General features: G+C 35.6%; 1 protein-coding gene across 1 annotated transcript; it reads left to right on the plus strand.

Annotated features, from left to right (window-relative positions):
* The first annotated feature begins 649 nt into the window (after positions 1-649).
* On the plus strand, positions 650-14,499 carry LOC115444700 (protein mothers against dpp). The gene is made up of 3 exons (XM_030170580.2): positions 650-1,151; positions 7,179-7,340; positions 7,581-14,499. Exons 1-3 carry the CDS (start codon positions 1,044-1,046, stop codon positions 8,577-8,579), a joined length of 1,269 nt encoding a protein of 422 aa, XP_030026440.1. The 5' UTR covers positions 650-1,043; the 3' UTR covers positions 8,580-14,499.
* Positions 14,500-18,426: the final 3,927 nt, after the last annotated feature.

Raw genomic sequence — 18,426 nt, forward strand, 5'->3', positions numbered from 1 at the left:
ATGCTGAACATATAAATTTTATTTGCTAAACCACACGTTGGATAATTAATAATTTTGCGTGGTAAGGAATACAGAATGTAGAAACAGTGATGATTCAAAATAATCATTTTAAATTGTTTGGTTTTGGAATGCTTTATTTGTAAAAAATATTGTATGTCGATTATATATAGGTACGATTTATAAAATACGTAGTATTAGAATGCTTCCTCTTTTACTAAATAGAATGTAAGTAATGTTAATTATACGCAAAACTTGATTTTAGTCGAATCTTTCAATTCAATTTAACAATTTAATCAAATAATTGTTTGTACTAAACACATAGCTGACTATTTTTAATTTACCAATCATATAAGTACCGTTATAATTCGTTTGTGAATATGAGTTTACGAATGGATTAGTTATATTATTTTCTTTATTACTCGCACACGTACAACAACAACTTACTAATGAACATAAGGTGTAGATTATGATGTGTAGGTATATAATATGTAAAATTAATTTTAGTTCCTAAAGTTAATATTATCATTATATTATATAAAAATGAATACTTCTAATATATTCTAGCCAAGATTCTAGCTGATGGTATCGATCGACGATGGCTGATGGTGTTAAATCAGTATATTTTGAGAGTTGGTAACCCAGAAAAAAACCGGTAACACCAGCGTGGGCCGTTGCATTATCTGTGCCTAGAAAAGTAAAATCTTGCGCTGTTCTTTTTTACTTCGCAAGTGTTTTATTTAATTTCTATATAATTGATGATATTTTCGCCAATAAATGTTATTTAAAATACGCGTGTACATAATGAAAGTGCTACCGTAACGTACGTGGTGAAATTTATAAAGTACTGTGCAGTCGTAAATCATTGTGAGACGGACGCTTGTCAGTTGTCAGCATTCGTTATTTTGTGGGTCGTAATAATTGGTCCTAGGACGTCGTGGGGAATACCAAATTGCCGTAATCGATGGTGTGGCGTTTTCATCGGTAATTGTTGGCGGGAAAAGGTCCGCTGGTGACTGGTGACTCATAGAGGACAGGACGTTACCATGGATACGGATGATGGGGAATCCTCGAGCAGCGGGCCTATGTCCAGCCTGAACAGCTTGTTTTCCTTCACTAGCCCCGCTGTGAAGAAGCTTTTGGGATGGAAGCAGGTACTGTATAGTTATCTGTTTGATCTTTCTTAGTATTTGGCGCCAGTTACCTCTGCTGACTGGGTGAGCCACAAATTACGTATCAAATAGAAATTGTCGCCCCCTTTCTGCCACTTAAGTTTGAAACCGCATATATAAACACAATAATTAATAAAAAAACTGTTTACAGTATATGTATAGATTGCAAATTCTTTCTACTGTGTCTAAAATATCCTTCATCAACTTGAACATAATTAACAAAGATCTGAATAGTTGACTATGATGAACTAAACAGTTTCATAATACTTGTGCCCTATGTTTTTACTAAACAGTAGTTAAATTATATATAATATGTTATTGTAAAATGAATGTTGGTTCTCCGGTGTACAATAATAATTATGGAAATATTTGCCAGTTTGAAAAATAAGTTTATTTTTATTTGTGCAAAATTGACCTTTGGATAATGACATCCTAGCAAATATTTACATACTGGGTCATTTTGATATTGCATTAGTAAATGAAACCAACCTACTTGGCTTCTTGATTATCCTACTACAATAAATTACAGTAACTGTAAATATAAAATAAATATCATCATCATCATAAAATATAAAAGAATAATTTGCAAACAAAATAAATAACAACAAAAAGTAAATTTATTTTTACATGCCCCAATCCCACTACTATCGCTCTAAAAGAACTTGTTGGAGAGCCAAAATCACATTTTCAGTCAGAAATACACTTATACACACTACATATTAGATAATAAATTGATTAAAAATATCTGAAAAATAGAACTTGGATTTTTGATCAAAATACTCCTTATTCATGGATCATTTTTGTTGGCAATTTAACAGCAGTAAAGATAAGTATTTGGTTTCATTTAGTACTGCAATATAAAAATAACTCTGTATAAATACAAGAAAGCCTAGCTCCCAAATATCAATTTTGCAGTTTTCATACCAGAAGACATAAATGGAAATAAACAACTTGAAAAGATTCATTGACATTTTAATATTTTTAATTAACAGGTATTGCTATCAGCTCTACCTGCATAAATGTCATTTCTAGGAGAATAAGTCGGTCAAACAAATAATAATAATATAATAATATCAGCCCTGTATTATATACTGTCCCACTGTTGGGCACGGGCCTCCTCTACTACTGAGAGGGATTAGGCCTTAGTCTACCACGCTGGCCTAGTGCAGATTGGTAGACCTCACACACCCTCGAAAATTCCTATAGAGAATTTCTCAGTCATGCAGGGTTCTTCACGATGTTTTCCTTCACCGTTAAAGCAAGCGATTATTCACAAAGACTACACACATCATTTTTTATAGAAGTCAGAGGTTTGTGCCCTTGGGACTTCAATCTGCGAAAATTCCTCTAGGCAATCCGTTTCACAACCAACTGGGCTATCGCCGCTATAGACAAATCATATCTCAAACAAATAAATAGCCTGAAATATGTTGATCCAAGATTTCTGTAAAATTTCAATAAAATCAATTAATATCTGTGTGCTTCTTCAATGAACATGCAAACCTGTTAACAACAAATGTTTTTGCAAACCATCATATTTATTATATTAGCAAAATTAATTTAGTACACAAACAGCTATATCCCTGAAGAGGTTGGCAGAGGTGAAAACAGGGCACCAACTATTTGTTAAGTGTGTTCCATACCATGATGTGATAGGGCGAGCCTATCACCATATTAGGCAAAAATTCCAGACTGGGTTAATACTGAGGGGAAAATTAACCCACACTCTAGGTTAATCCTAAAATAGGACACACCCAATACTTACACCACTGAGGCAGTTTGTTATTAATGTAGTATATAGTGGCTATTTGATTAATTTAAGAATGTGCGTTATTGGACTCCTCTTGTATAGACTGGACTACAACGGATTACTGTAAACACATCCATTACTTCTATGTATAGATAAATTTATGTCTAATCAATTGTCACCAATACATATGGACAACATGTAGAAAGCAAATTTGTTGTCACATTAATAGGTTTTTGAGTGTGTGTGTGTGTTGGCCCACACATTTCTGCCTTGTTAAATATTTTTTTTCATGTCCATATATTGGCAGTGATATTTTCCAACATGATCCAGCATATAATATACAATTGTGGCTCCATAATTGCTGGTAATTGATATTAAACAATATGAAATATTTATCATATTGCTCGCTGCAGAATCTAAATAATGCATTACATAGTACAGGTTCAAATAAATAACTTAATTTCATTTCATTGATGGTATTTTATTATGTGCATGTAAAAATATGGCTTTTAAAATATTTTCGAATACTCCTTGTCGATATAATATTTGTTGGTCGATACTGTCGTCATAAAAACAATAATTTAAGATCTCCTTTAGTTACTAAAATCAGTTCTCACGCTCTTTACCGTGTGCAGCCTTCGACTGCTTACTAAGTACTGTCTTCCTAGGAATTCGGTGCTCGTGATAACAATTGTTAGCGTTGTAACGCGGAACTAAGGTTCCGGTAACGCACCCACGGTACACTCGGCCACGTATTTTCGATTAATGACTAAACGTTTCTTGGATTTGCACATGTCGTTTCGTGGAATATGTGATTCATTGAACTGTTTATTTATTTACCTAGTCGGTACGTGGCGGCTATTTTTAACGTTGGCTTACGAATGCCGTGGTGCGATAGTGCCTGCGAGGATTATCCCATTATTGACACATTTTGACTTGCGACAATTCTTTTTTTTTTACATAACACAACGCCTTTTCCCTTATGAAGTATATGCGTCTGCGTAACTACGAGTCTATGTAACATACCTGCAATGCCAGGAATGTTAGGCCATATACCATAGTCTGGGGTGATGCTAAGCCGAGAAATGCAAAATATCTTTAGAACCGGGACTTGAATCTGAAATCTCACACCGGAAGTCGTATCGCGTAACAAATAACAGTACATCGACGCAATCTCTCTGTTATCACTCGACTTAAATGTAATAAAAGATAAAAAAAGACTGAATGAAATGACGAGTAAGTTTCTAGTTCAACGCCATTTTCTGATTGGTCTAAGGGCAGAAAATAAGAGTTGGGGATAGAGTTCCAGCATAATTGTGTCGACTGCCGAGGGGTAATCATCTCTCGTCAGTCGACATTCTATTGGACCCAACTTACCAACAGGTGCAGTGGAGTCACTTTTACCATGGACATTTAAAAAAAGGCTGTACTCTTTCGGTAAAGATCTATCACGCCGGCGGAGCTGCAAGGAACAACCAATGGTGATATATGTATAATGCCAGTCGGCGAAAAACACAACAAAGTTTTTAATGATGATAAAGTTTACAAATGATTCATTGTAAGCTAAAAAAAATGGATATACACTGTCTGTCTGTTCCCGAAACGGGACTCTCGGGAATGATTCATCACACGGGTTTTTCCACGTGTATAAGTATGTAGTCAACATTTATCCGCAAAAATTTTTTTTTATCAAATTCTGATAGAGCCACTTGTAGTTCATCAACACTAATGGCTTGTCTCGACCAGGGTAGATAGTAGAACGAGTTTCTCGCATAAAGAAGGTAGCAGAAGTGGCACCAGAGACAGAAAATGTTGCACAGAACTGTCTGTACATAATGTAGGCGAGCAAAGGATTTTGAAAATTCATTACGACCTTTAACAGGGATGGCGAACCAAAGGCACGCGTGCCAGTGGTGGGACGTGATACAATAATTCGGGCACGCGAATATTATGCCAAACAAAAATATAGTTAGGTCATTAAAAAAGTAGCTCAAAAGGGGCACTCGGATAAATAATCATAAAACCAGTCCTGGATGACACGTTACATGCCATTTTTTTGTTATAAATAATGGTACGTTATCCATTAAAGGTTTGCCATCCCTGACCTACAACATTTTGCGCAAGAACTTCTAGATGCGTTTACGCTAGCGGCAAGTCTTGCAAGCTTCAAAACCAGCAACGCATCTCTATGCCCTCCGGTATTGCAGATGTTAATGGGCGACAGTGATCACTTACCAACAGGTGAACCGTATGCTCGTTTGCCTCCTATAACATAAAAAAAAATCTAGCCGTCAGCTTGCTGTGGTAGTTTACACTGTAAAAAGCTCTGACAGAAGATGACATCTGAAAGTTTTCTTGCTAATCTAAATCCTACTTTATAGAAGTTTCTGGAGAATTGAATATTGGCAATACATAAATTTCGTGATGATATTGAAACAAGACCCAGGATCATAGTTATCGATACGATAACTTCGAGGAAATCACGCAGTTTGTCATGGCGACAGTACTTTGAATAGATTATATCCAAGTCAAGTTTCTTGGAAAAATGGATTACATATTATTTATCCTCATTTCGTCCTTAACAACAGGTTCCTATTACATTTTACAAGTTTATTTCACCACAATTAGTTACTAAGAAACAGCTAATAAGGAAAAAGGGTTTTGAATACATATTTTTGTTATCGTATTGCGTGACGTTGGTGCAACACGTTTTTTACAAGTTGAGATTTGATTGAACCAATACGCCAGGGTCTCGAGATTAGCAAAAGGCTGTTTTGGTAAAATATGAAACTAATTACTTCTATTGAAAACATTAACTTGAAATGAAAAGGCAATAGTGCGCCTCCAAAGTAGGTTTTTTATTCATTCATTATATAACTTGAAAAAATAGTTACTTAGCTAGATCACTTTTTATCAGCTCTCGGTCAAACTTGTACTATATCCGATTTTTAGCATTAGAATAGGGGACCGGACAAATTTTCAGAAGGTGTTTTAAATTGATCATTGTGGATATAAATAGCCAAGAAAAATAGTATTTTGCACAAATAAAGCTTAAAAAGTACATAAAACCATGCCTAAATGTTAAATAGCTATAATTCCCGCGCAAACGATACATTATGTCATTTCGTCTTGTGTGACGTCATACGTGGATAAAGCAACTTGACAAGTCTTGTCATTTGAACAGTGATTCAATAATGCCAGATTAGGGTTATTTACCCTAGATTTAGGGTAAAACTGAATCAGCAGGGTATTTTTATGGTAATTTTGGGGAAAAAAAAGTACCGAATTATTTATGATTGGTTTAAGGGTAAAATTTTAAATTCCAATAATCCTGGGGTAAAGAGAAATTATGATCTGGCAACACTGCATAGACCGTGTTAATCTCAGGCAATCTCAGGTTACTGTGTAACAACCAGAATTCTATATAAATAAATATTCTATTCCATATCATGTGGCAGCTAAAACATAAATAAATACATCTCATAACCATAACCTCCTGGGTGTACAAATGATTTAATTAATTGAAATATTCATCGATTTATTTTAAACCGAAACACTATTTTTTAATTACTTACATCAAAGTGATCCTCACAAGTTCGTCTTGCTAACTGCTACCACTTTATTCGTATATCTGCTTTTCGTGGTACATCAATAAATAATTTGTTTGGTAGATATAGAAGTATTATTACATTCAGGTACGACGCACCAACGATATTTTTTGCGGTCCATTATGATTAACGATTAAACAATCTGTAAACGTTAAGTTGGAAGATAGTAACAACGTCCCGTATAAATTAATATTAATTATTAGAGCAGTTCTGTGTCAAAAAACACCTTTAAAGCATTAAAATAACACAACGCGGTATGACATCCAGATGACGTCTGTTTGTTTACATTTTACCCACGTGTGACGTCATGCGCCGTGATTGGTGTTTCATTTGCCGTAAAGAACAGACTAAAAATATTATAATTATTATATTTTATTTACTGATTTAAAAATACAAATCACAACTCTTTTACAAAAACAAATATGAGATAATATTTTTAATATTACAAACTTTACTTTAAACTGAATTTCAGATTTTTTGGTAATACCTGTCCGGTCCCCTATCGGCTCAATGTATTTCCTTCTTTCTTTAATGTTGGATTTTGTTGCCGAAAACAGAGGACAAATTTCATTGGTCGCCTTAATGATCGTCAAGAAGTAATAAAAATTTTAAATTTTATTAGCACTGACATAATTTTTTCTTCCTTTCCAGGGTGACGAAGAAGAGAAATGGGCGGAGAAGGCGGTGGACAGCCTGGTCAAGAAGCTGAAGAAGAGGAAGGGCGCCATCGAGGAGTTGGAGCGGGCGCTGTCTTGTCCCGGCACGCCGTCCAAATGCGTTACTATACCACGGTCGCTTGATGGAAGGTTACAGGTAGGTAGGAAATACATCACAGGACAAAATCTCATACAGAGATACAAGTTTTGGGTCAAGAGATGAGGGATTTCAGTTTCAGTTTATCAGCGATGAAAAGCACACAAATCATTGATACTCAATGATAACTACTTTCTTTCACGATGTAAATGTCTAGATTTAGACACTCATAAAGTTAAGAATGATACACCAAACTCAAAAAGACAATCATATTCTTATATTCCACCATATTCGTTCCAGGTTTCACATCGAAAAGGTCTTCCGCACGTGATATACTGTCGAGTATGGAGATGGCCGGACTTACAGAGCCATCACGAACTGAAACCTCTAGAGATCTGCCAGTACCCCTTCAGTGCCAAGCAGAAGGAGGTTTGCATAAACCCCTATCACTACAAACGCGTTGAGAGTCCAGTCTTACCACCTGTTCTGGTTCCACGTCATTCGGAGTTCGCCCCCGGCCATTCTCTGCTCCCGTTCCAAAGGACAGCAGAGCCCTCCATGCCCCATAATGTCTCGTACTCCGGGTCAGGATTCCCTCCGTCAGCCAGTTCTGAACTGCCTGATACTCCCCCGCCAGCGTATTCCCCGCCTTCAGAAGACACGGAGCCTCCTGGTGAGGTGGCGCCGGTTTCCTACCAAGAGCCACTGTACTGGGCGTCGGTTGCCTACTACGAACTAAACTGCAGAGTGGGCGAAGTGTTTCATTGTAACTCGCATTCGGTTGTCGTGGACGGCTTTACTGATCCATCGAATAACAGCGATAGGTTTTGCCTGGGCCAGCTGAGTAACGTCAACAGAAACTCCACCATTGAGAACACAAGACGTCACATAGGCAAAGGTGTGCATCTGTACTACGTGGGAGGGGAGGTGTATGCCGAATGCCTGTCGGATGCGGCGATATTCGTCCAGAGTCGTAACTGCAACCACCACCACGGCTTCCACCCGTCAACCGTGTGCAAGATACCGCCGGGTTGCTCGCTCAAGATTTTCAACAACCGCGAGTTCGCACAACTCCTTTCTCAAAGCGTGAACCACGGCTTCGAAGCGGTATACGAGCTGACGAAGATGTGTACCATACGTATGTCGTTCGTGAAGGGCTGGGGGGCGGAGTACCACCGGCAGGATGTGACATCGACGCCGTGTTGGATCGAGATCCACCTGCACGGGCCGCTGCAGTGGCTGGATAAGGTCCTCACGCAGATGGGCTCCCCACACAACGCGATCTCGTCCGTCTCTTAGCCGCCGCATGGACGTATTAACACCCACCGAGATTTCGGTATTTTTATTAGAGTCGTCAATCTCATCGGAATGCATTTCATTTTTTTATAAACGAAATTTTCGGATTTGGTTCGAGCGAACACTTTATGCACACAACCTTCGGAAAATAGCCTTTGGCTTAGCGTCTAACCGCCATTTATATTAAACGATCGAAATCGTTTTTTCAATCCATCGCGTAAATGGTCCAATCAAAATAAAGTTTTATTGACATGTGTTTATAAAGACTTCATTTGATTGGTTTATTCCTGTAGTCGGTTCGAAGATAAAGATTGGGATCGTGTATTAAAACTCTTGCACATCAAATACGAGCAAGATGTCAATCAAATATCAGAATTATGTATCGTTTCGTTTACCGCATAGCGGAGGTTCGCAAAGTGCAAGCCCGACCCGAAACTCCCACGTACGTTAGTGACCGCAAGGCGAAAACAAAAGCAGCTCAAAGTGAGTGTCCAATTTTAACGTAAGTGTACATTAGAGTAACTATAAAGACATATAAGAACTTTAAGTAATTATACTCGTGAATGTTGACAAGGTAATTAACGATATTATTGATGTAAATAATGCTTTTAATATTGATTTATATTTTTAATAGAATTTGCAGTGTAAACTATTTTTTCCATCGGTACTTCACGACATAATAAATTTGAAATTATTTATTAATCAATAAGATATGTCTTCAATTATATTTTTTTGTACTCTGAAACTTAAAACTAAAGCATTAATAGAGAAAACATAGTTTTCGTGAACTGTACATTGACCCTTAATCACCTTTATACTCCATGCACATTTTTAAATATATGAAAACCGGTTATTCAAAGGCAAATGTTAAGTTTGTTTACATCGGCTGCAAATTCCATTAAAATACGTGAAAATAAGTATTAAAGTCGTGTACGATTTGTTCGTCGCATATTTTCTTAATACGTTGCTTCATCGGTTTGTCTGTATGTAGACGTAATCAAATAGAAAATTCTGCATTTGACGAAAATTGCACGACAAAATTCTTAAAGTTACTGCGAACTGTGCTAAGCGACACTATTATGACCTACTTTCAGTAAATATAAATTATGTTTGGCGTTTACTTGGCGCTTTAAACACAATATGAAACTTTTTCGTGTTACCAAAAATAGCAAAGAATATTTATATATCATGTCGCTTAGCATAGCTAGACTGCGGCAACCTTAAAACAAAATTATATCCATCAAAAATCGATATCAGTTGATATTATATACTTGTTATTTTCGCGTAGGTAAAAAGCTTAGTTTCTAGATTATGTTTTAGCTTAGTTATAATGAAAGCGCAATTTTAATTTTTAACATTTAATGTTATAGGTTTATGATTCCGTGGTTCATTGTGGGGTTAAGTAACTTATGATTAAGTTATAACTTTGAGTATAGAGAATAGTTTAGTAGAATATTAATGAGGATAGGAAAAACTGTCTAAATTGAACCTTTAGATCGAAATAGGTTAAACCATGAATTCTTGGGAAGGGGTCAATTTAGACCCCTACCAAAACACAGAAAAATATTGAAAGTACACAAACAAATTGACCTATTACCAAAAAGGGAATTGTAAAAAAAATATGTTATAATATGCAATGTTATAAAATGGAGAGAAATTCAAACCTACTTAGCGATGATCTCAATTGATTATATTTTAAATATGAACAAAATAAAAAGTAATATAGCGCACATGAACCACTCTATCATTTCACATTAGTGTTGTAAGTGTTTTATTGTACACTAGATTAAAAATATTTTATTGCCAAATAACTCCTATACTATTAATTCTGGTGATTAACCGAATCTAAATCGAAATACAAAAAATTCCCAAATAAATGTGACTGAGTCTATGTCAAATTGTAGCTATGGTTTTTTCACTGTTGGCCAAGGGTCTATCATATTTTTCCTTCTATTATGTAACCAGGATTACCTGTTTTTGGCTGACTATAGATAAAGTTTAAGTTAGCTTTACTCACAAAGATATTAGAACTCATGCCCTAAAAAAAGTTATTCGGCAATAAAATAATAATATTTTTATAAGTGCCATCGCATGAGTTAATAAACAATGTTTCTATTCGTCTTTTGTAAAGTGTATTATTGAAATTTATTAGTTTAGCCCATTTCCAAATTGCCGACTTGACCGTAACTTAAAACGAATTGTCACTTCTAGTAACTTCTTAATATTGAATATAGAAACCAACCAAAGTCTAGTGCTCACATTGGGCAACATCATCCCACCGATTAGGTTCATTTATTTAGGGGGATATTTGTAATTCTATGTGTTACGATATATAGCTTGCCTGATGTGCGCTGATTCTAACGGATTTTTCAATATATTAAAACTTCTATAAAACCGAAAATCGTAATTAGTATGCATAAAATGTTTGTAAACCGTACCTTCGTTGCGTTTGAAAAAAAAATGATTTACATTTTTTGGATAGTTCCCAGTACTTCATAAAATTTCTTAATCTTTAATTCAGATAATTATCCTACAGTGTTTTGCAATAAAAACATTATTTAACCGTCGTCCAATTGTCGGTAAATTTGGAAATTGGCACCAAATATTTGGACGAACTTGTTTATTTGTAAATTATGTTCAAAATTGTTATTGTGTAACGAAATTATGTACCGAAGAATATTGACTCGTTTGTTCGGGTTGTAAATAAGATGTTTGACGTCACAGGGTGTAGGCTGAGTAGAGATGGACGTGGTTTATCGAGGTCGTTGAAATTTTGTCCACGATTTGCAGTTAATTAATGTTGAGCGTTATTAATGTATTGAGTAATTTTTCACTTCTAGTGATGGCGAATTTGTTATAACAATAGTAAAAATTCATAAAAAAAAAAAATAAAAAATATGGATTGTTGATGATATGGAAATTTCCTAATTTTAAATGTCGCTTAACCAAATGTAACTTGTTTTAACATATTCATCGACCTCAATAAACGTTTGCATCGTTATTTTTGATCTACATTTTTTAAACTAAATCGGGACACCGTATGCTGTTAACGAGGTTGACACTCGCGGCGCCTTCGGGTCTTCTTAAGTGACCCGTCTCTGGCCACGAGTTTTGGTCTCAAATTGATCTCAAAATATTAAGTTCCTTATGAAGAACGCCTGTAGTGTCCCGGGCCTTAATGTAGTGCAATTGATGACAAAAATATTATTATATGGGATATAACAATACAGTGATGCTGGTAAAGGCCTTATTCATACTTTTGTATGTATTCATATTGTACGTAAGGGCGTGTAAATGTGCCTGCTGTAGACAGTGCCGTCCAGGATTTAATGTGAACTCTGTATGCTCGATCTGGTGATTGTTGTAATTTAAAATATATTTGACCAAATTTTAAGGATTAGTAACGTCTGAGCCAAAAAGAAAAATGTCTTAATAATTATAAAAAAAAAAAACTACGTGAAAAGAAAGTAAATATTTTTTATTTTAAATTTATATGCTCGATTGATAACTAAAAAGTCTATTAAATGTTAACACCTTCATGTGATGTATGGTACTGAAGATATTTGACAATTTCTATGGAATTGTATCTTTCACCAGGTCGCGTACATTTATACCAATAAATATATTGTATGTATATTATAGACATAAATATATATACATTGGTATCAGTGAACAAGCAAGATCTCTGATTCTATTTATCTTTTGCATGATATTCAAAGCGGCGGTAGCCTAGTCAGGTGTAGAACGGACTGCCGAGACGAATGTCCGCAGGTTCAAAACCCAAGGGCACACATCTCTGTCTTTTCTAATATCATGTGTGTATTCTTCGTAAATTATCGCTTGCTTTAACGGTGAAGGAAAACATCGCGAGGCACCCTGCATACCTGAGAAGTTCTCAATAGGAATTTTGAGGGTTGCACAAATAATTTTAATAGGCACATCAAATACGCCGACTAAAATTAATTCTAAAAATATATATTAATTGTACTGACATTGTAGTGAATACAAAACATTATTCTGTAAATTTCTTTACACGTATTCTTATGTTATATCAATTTTAATTCACAGAGATAGTGCTTGTTCATAATTGATGCTGTTCTTCGCAAAACGTATTTCACCATTATGGTGTTTTATTTTATTTTTATTACAATAACGTGCCTTTTACAATTTGACCTTTGACAAATGCCTTATATTTATATTTTTTTTACATTAAAAAGAAATAGTATTCATATTATTACTGCATTTTGTTTAATAATTTGACTATTATAGTGCCTAATTGTAATTAGATTTAATACCAACATTATACGTTATTTCTTATTCTGTGTATTTGTATGAAAATATTTTGGTTTTTGTATGATGTGACATGCATGTTTTTAATGGGTCATTTTTGACCCTTTGAAAGAATGTCAATTAAATTATGGCATGACTATATTTATTTCCGAGAAAAAGTCTTGGAATACGTCAAACAATTGAAAATTATACTAAAAGAACTATTTTTACCAAAAATAACTTTATTAATTTTTAACAACTTTGTGAGATTTTTTCGATAATGTTGGTGTATTCAGAAGTTTGAACATATTAGTTCGGATACTTCCCACTAAGATCATATCTTTTTATTTTAACAGTTATTTTCCTTTTGATATTCAAAGTAAATAAATGCTGAGTATTTTCATACAAATCATGTGGATTCTCTTCGTCTGTGTAAATTATAGCATGCTTGATGTTTTACATCATTATATTGATGACGTATATTTTATAAACTAAGTGGATTGTATCAACTTATGCGTGTTAAATACTAAAATAAACTATTTAAAATTGTGAAATTTCAAGCAAAAACAATAAATAAATATTTTTGACACTGTCAAGCCACATGTATAGGTAAATATATAATTATTTAAACGAAGTTTTCCATTGTCACTCATTGAAGAATTAATATATTTTGCGGTTAAACTTAAATTTATACTTTTACCATAAAATTAAATTTTGATACAATTCATTTGGTCTAGATTAATGTATCGGAGCTGATTTTGAAAGGCACTAAAAATAATAAGCGTTATAACGCTTTAAAAGCCTTATGTAGCATGTTTTATTTGCTTTATATTTATACAAAGTTATATGTTGTGTCTTCAAATCGGCTTCGTAAAGTTAGCGAGCGTGTGGAGCGAGTGCGACATGAGATTTTTTTTATTGTAAATAAATTTTTCGTATTGTGTTCGTTATTCGAATTTATTTAATTAGATATTTTAAGTGACATCGCATGTAAAGAGATTTTGGCGCCTCGCGGCGGTCTTAATCGCTGTAATCAAGTGTTCATTATATTATACGTGTCATCTTGGACCCAGGGTCGTAAAGGCCTCGTCACACTACAACAGAATTTGTTCTATATTTTGTTGTAAATTAAATGATTTCTTATATGCAATAGCCGATGTAGTAAATATAACATGTATTCGTATATTATTTTGATGGCGCTGACGGACGGATGTGCAAATTAAACCAGTGTGGCGAGGCCCTAACGATACCAATGTCGATGAATGCTCGTGATGAAAGCTAAAAAGTATTTAAATCAATATATTCGATATATCGGTGTGTCTCAGTACGATTTGTTATATTTATAATTGGATTAAATGGTTTTGGACTTGTTAGAGCGTAAAAAAATTGAAAAAATAGTTTTCTCGATCACGTGATAAAATTAGATTTGTCGATTTATGTAAAGATTATTTTATGGCTCTGTTAAGTCTAAATTATGCGAAATTTGTATGTAGATGTTTCGGAATGTCAAAAATAGCGTATTCGTTTGTAATTTGTACAAAAAGTGTTTGTTCGCTCCGAGTAATGTAAGTTAGTTGTAAGTGCATAGATGCCATCGTATGTGTAATTTTTATTTTCTCCTGTTTAGCCATTAATAAAGTTTCATTTATTGATACCAATTGTGTTTTAATTAAAGAACATGTCCGCTTATTGTATGGGCAATGGTTTTTTGTTTCGAAAGAATTCCAACCAACCTCAAACCTATTGGATTATAAAGTAGCGAAAATGTGGAAAATGGAATCATTTAACCTGAACGACGATATCCACATACACAGTAATCTCAAAAACTCAAAAACCTCATGGATGACACCACACAGTCTTTTTGTGTATCGGATCTCGCGTTCAACATCGGGGGAAATCTGGGAGGCCCGGAGAAAAATTGGCAGGAGATATTTTAGGAAGGAAAAGGAACCCTCATAGAAAGGGCAGAGGAGAGAAGGCCAGGAAATGTTCGCGAGCTCTCATAGGCCTCCATGTGTATTGACAACCATGACGTATACACAATGAACTGTGTGCCTAGGGCCGCAAATGTCTCCTCGTGCGGGCGTTTATTTGGTGTGAAAACCAAGTTCACGAGAATTGCGGGGAAGGGGGGGAGGGTCGTCACCGCACAGTGAGTCTGTTTTATGGATGACATCCATGCGCCCAGGCGTCACCTGTGCTAACTACGCCCTTGAGCTTAATTCTAGCGTGGGGCCAAGAATACGTGTCCGCTAATAAGTGTATTTGTATATCTACATAGCCCTTCACGAGCATTTTCCTTGAAGTTATGAGCTGAGTGCACGCCCTTATTGTCAACTAGGGCATGAGTGTTCCCAGCAAGAAAACAATTGATCGTGCCTCGGTGGGTTATTTCAAGGCTTCGTCCTACGTAACTAAATGAGCGATATCAGTGTATCTCTACCTGACCTTGAATCCCAAATAAATGTGGAGACCGCGCAATCTTTTCAAGCATGTCGCTAGAACGATTTAGCTTTGTTTTTACCGGTCTCCCCTGACCTGTATACTTGGGTCTGAAAAAGCCAGTCCAGAAAATCGTGTTACAAAATCCATGTGTTGTCCAACCCGGAAATAGAACCAAAGATCTCAGCATGGCAATATGTCGCAACTACTACCCCACCGAGCCTGTCTAGTCTTTTTTTTTTATTATTATTTTTTTTTGTTTCGCGGAGAAAGTCCCTTATTACTACCGCCCAGCCTTCGTGGGGGGCGACTGAGCGGTTATGCTGGGGTAACCGTGCCTTACGGCCCGGCGTTGAGCCGCCCGGATTTGATGACGACCTTCGGGCGACCGCCGGGCCGAGTCCCTAACCCTATATACAACTTAAACCTATGCACGGCCTACCAGCTAAAACTCCGCGGTGGCCCTCTTCGGCGCATTAGGGACGGCTGCGGGCTTCCTCTGACGTTGAAGTGTCTAGTCTGCGACCGCAGCCGCCCCTGCGCGGTGCCGCCTTGCGGCCCGTCTCCTATGGGGCTGAGAAATGCACTAGGGCGGACAGCCCCCTGCTGCCCGCCGACGACCCCCTTCGTGGCCCCTATTAGTCGCCTCTTACGACAGGCAGGGGATACCGTGGTAGAATTCTCCAAACGACCCCATTCCACAGGGCGGAGAGCCTGTCTAGTCTGCTTTAAAACAAACCGAATCAACGATTACGCCACGGAAGAAAATATGTACCACCTGATGTTACAATACTAAGTTGAACTAATAAACGATATGAGAATTGTCGCAACGCACCTAATGAAGGCATGACAGCGAGTAACAATGGGTGAAATAATATGCAATTATCGGTTACGGACCGGCTCCCCGCGGAATACAAATGGTAGGTGTCATGGCCGTCGGCGCACGCGCACTGAAACGTAATGCGGTGAAAATTGGGGTGCTCCATCATCGATTGCGACTGTTTTGGGGTTATTCGGACTGTTATGTAATTGGATTAGTAATCAGCTTTTATATATAGTAAGTCTGGATAAGCGTCTTGTAAAAACGTAGAGTAGTGTTATGTAGTTTGTAAGGTTTGTATAGGATTCGCTATACCAGTTCTATATCAATTAACTTGGTTCGGATTTTAACTCAGTTGTATTAGCCGATATACAGTACCTAATTGCTATGATTTTTAAAATAAAAAGTAAAGATATTTCTAAAAAATACGTGGAATTCTTTGATGATCTAAATATGAGCCTAAAATCGCTGCAAAACGCCGTCCTTTGACATTTGCCTGTAGTCTGCGGAACCGCAACGATTATCGTGTTGTTGTCGCCAAATCATCCTATCACATTTACTATCTATTTTGATGTCACGGGTTGCAAACTGTATGTTAACATGGCCCTTGATGTATTTATAAATATAACGGATTATTACAACAATCAAATAGATACGGCCTGAACTATACTAAAGTGTGCTCACAAGCTTTGTACTAGAAATATAAATAAACATTTACTTATATCAATGATGAATTTTTAGAGTAATTTTATAGCTAATTGTTAAGTATTAAGTTATGAGGGTAAGTAAGTTTGGACGCTGAACAGATGCCCAATCGAGTATAGCTAGCATCTATGGCTAACACGTGGTGTGATGTAATACAATTTAATTTTTGTCAGTATGCAAAAATGGTGGCTAAAAAGTGAGTAATGTGTAATTTTTAATACTGTTGTTTCAGCTGGTGGCGGTTTGAAAAAAACTTTTTAGGATCACTTTTTTATTAATTAAACCAGTTTATATATTTATCCTGGGAGCGTTAATAAAATAGGTACATTATGTTAATAATATTGCTAATGGAAAGAGGTTTTTATTATTTCCTCCATTATAGATATTTTTAACACCATATTCCAAAATTAAATGTTAAGTCTACATTAGTCTATAGAAAATACGAGTCCGTCAAGGAAAATCGTAATAATAAATAAATAATACATTAGGTAACATCCGAACACCATTAATTTAATTTGTTGATATTTCAATATTATGTAGTATTTTGAATTTACCAAAAATATTCTTTTTTTTTATGTTCGCCTATTTTAAAACAAGACTATTAGGGATTCAAAGATAGAAACACGCAAATTATAACATGTTTCAAGGGAATCTACATTACATCTCTGATTGTTAGACAATACCTACATTGTAACATTTATACTATACTGCATATATTATTAGTGTGTTGTTCTATCCATTGTTATCCTTTTGCCCTTAGGTACCTACTCCATTTTTATGTCACTGATACAAAACACACGATTTATAGAAAACTTTTTGGACTAGTCTTTATGACCGGCTGTCTGAAATCAAGACCTTTGCAAGATCTAAATACAATCGCAATACCCAGCAAAGTAGGCTTTTAGTATCAAAACATCCACATAATGTTATTTTTTTGTTATAGTTCCATGGTATCATATAACATTTGTCCTGTATCAATCCACGTATAAAACGTTTATTATAGAAAAAAATATGTATATTCGCTAAACGTAAAATGCGTATATTATTATTGAATAGGTAGCATTGAACTGTTTTCACTGAAAATCGGATTCTGAACGCAATGTCACAGCGTTTGGTATGCGTGACCAACTCACACTCGGCCTTTTACGGAGATCACAGCAATGTCACATTATCTAAAAGAAATACTGTATTATTGAACTATACAATTAAAGGGAACCTACTCGCAGATAGTATATAATTTGAGTACAGCACAATCTGGTTCTGGATCTAGAGCCTGCAGATCGGAGATTCTAGTTTAAATTACATATTCGACCAATACTTTATGTGGGTATTCCTTACACGATTTACATAGGAGTATATTTCTCCAGTACGAATTGATGTGAGGAAAGCAATTGATCGAAAAATAAGAAAAATCGTTTCGGCAACATGCGTAAAAATATACTGTTTGATCCCATCTTGGTATGGGAGAAGACCAGTTGAAGAAAAAGATTATACCAACTGACTATTCCACCAATGCACTATGCGTTCAAATACACAATCTATTTAACTGCTCTTTAATTCCAATAAATTCAACTATTAAGATACAATGTTGTCTGATGCTGACAAAGAATAATA

Source organism: Manduca sexta, chromosome 24 (genome assembly GCF_014839805.1).
Source record: "Manduca sexta isolate Smith_Timp_Sample1 chromosome 24, JHU_Msex_v1.0, whole genome shotgun sequence".
NCBI lineage: Eukaryota > Metazoa > Arthropoda > Insecta > Lepidoptera > Sphingidae > Manduca > Manduca sexta.

Excerpts from the sequence above, each read along its gene's own strand:
- LOC115444700 (XM_030170580.2), top strand. The coding sequence starts at position 1,044 with ATGGATACGGATGATGGGGAATCCTCGAGCAGCGGGCCTATGTCCAGC. Across the intron at positions 1,152-7,178 it reads AGCTTTTGGGATGGAAGCAG|GGTGACGAAGAAGAGAAATG; the intron begins GTACTGTATAGT and ends CTTCCTTTCCAG. Across the intron at positions 7,341-7,580 it reads CGCTTGATGGAAGGTTACAG|GTTTCACATCGAAAAGGTCT; the intron begins GTAGGTAGGAAA and ends TATTCGTTCCAG.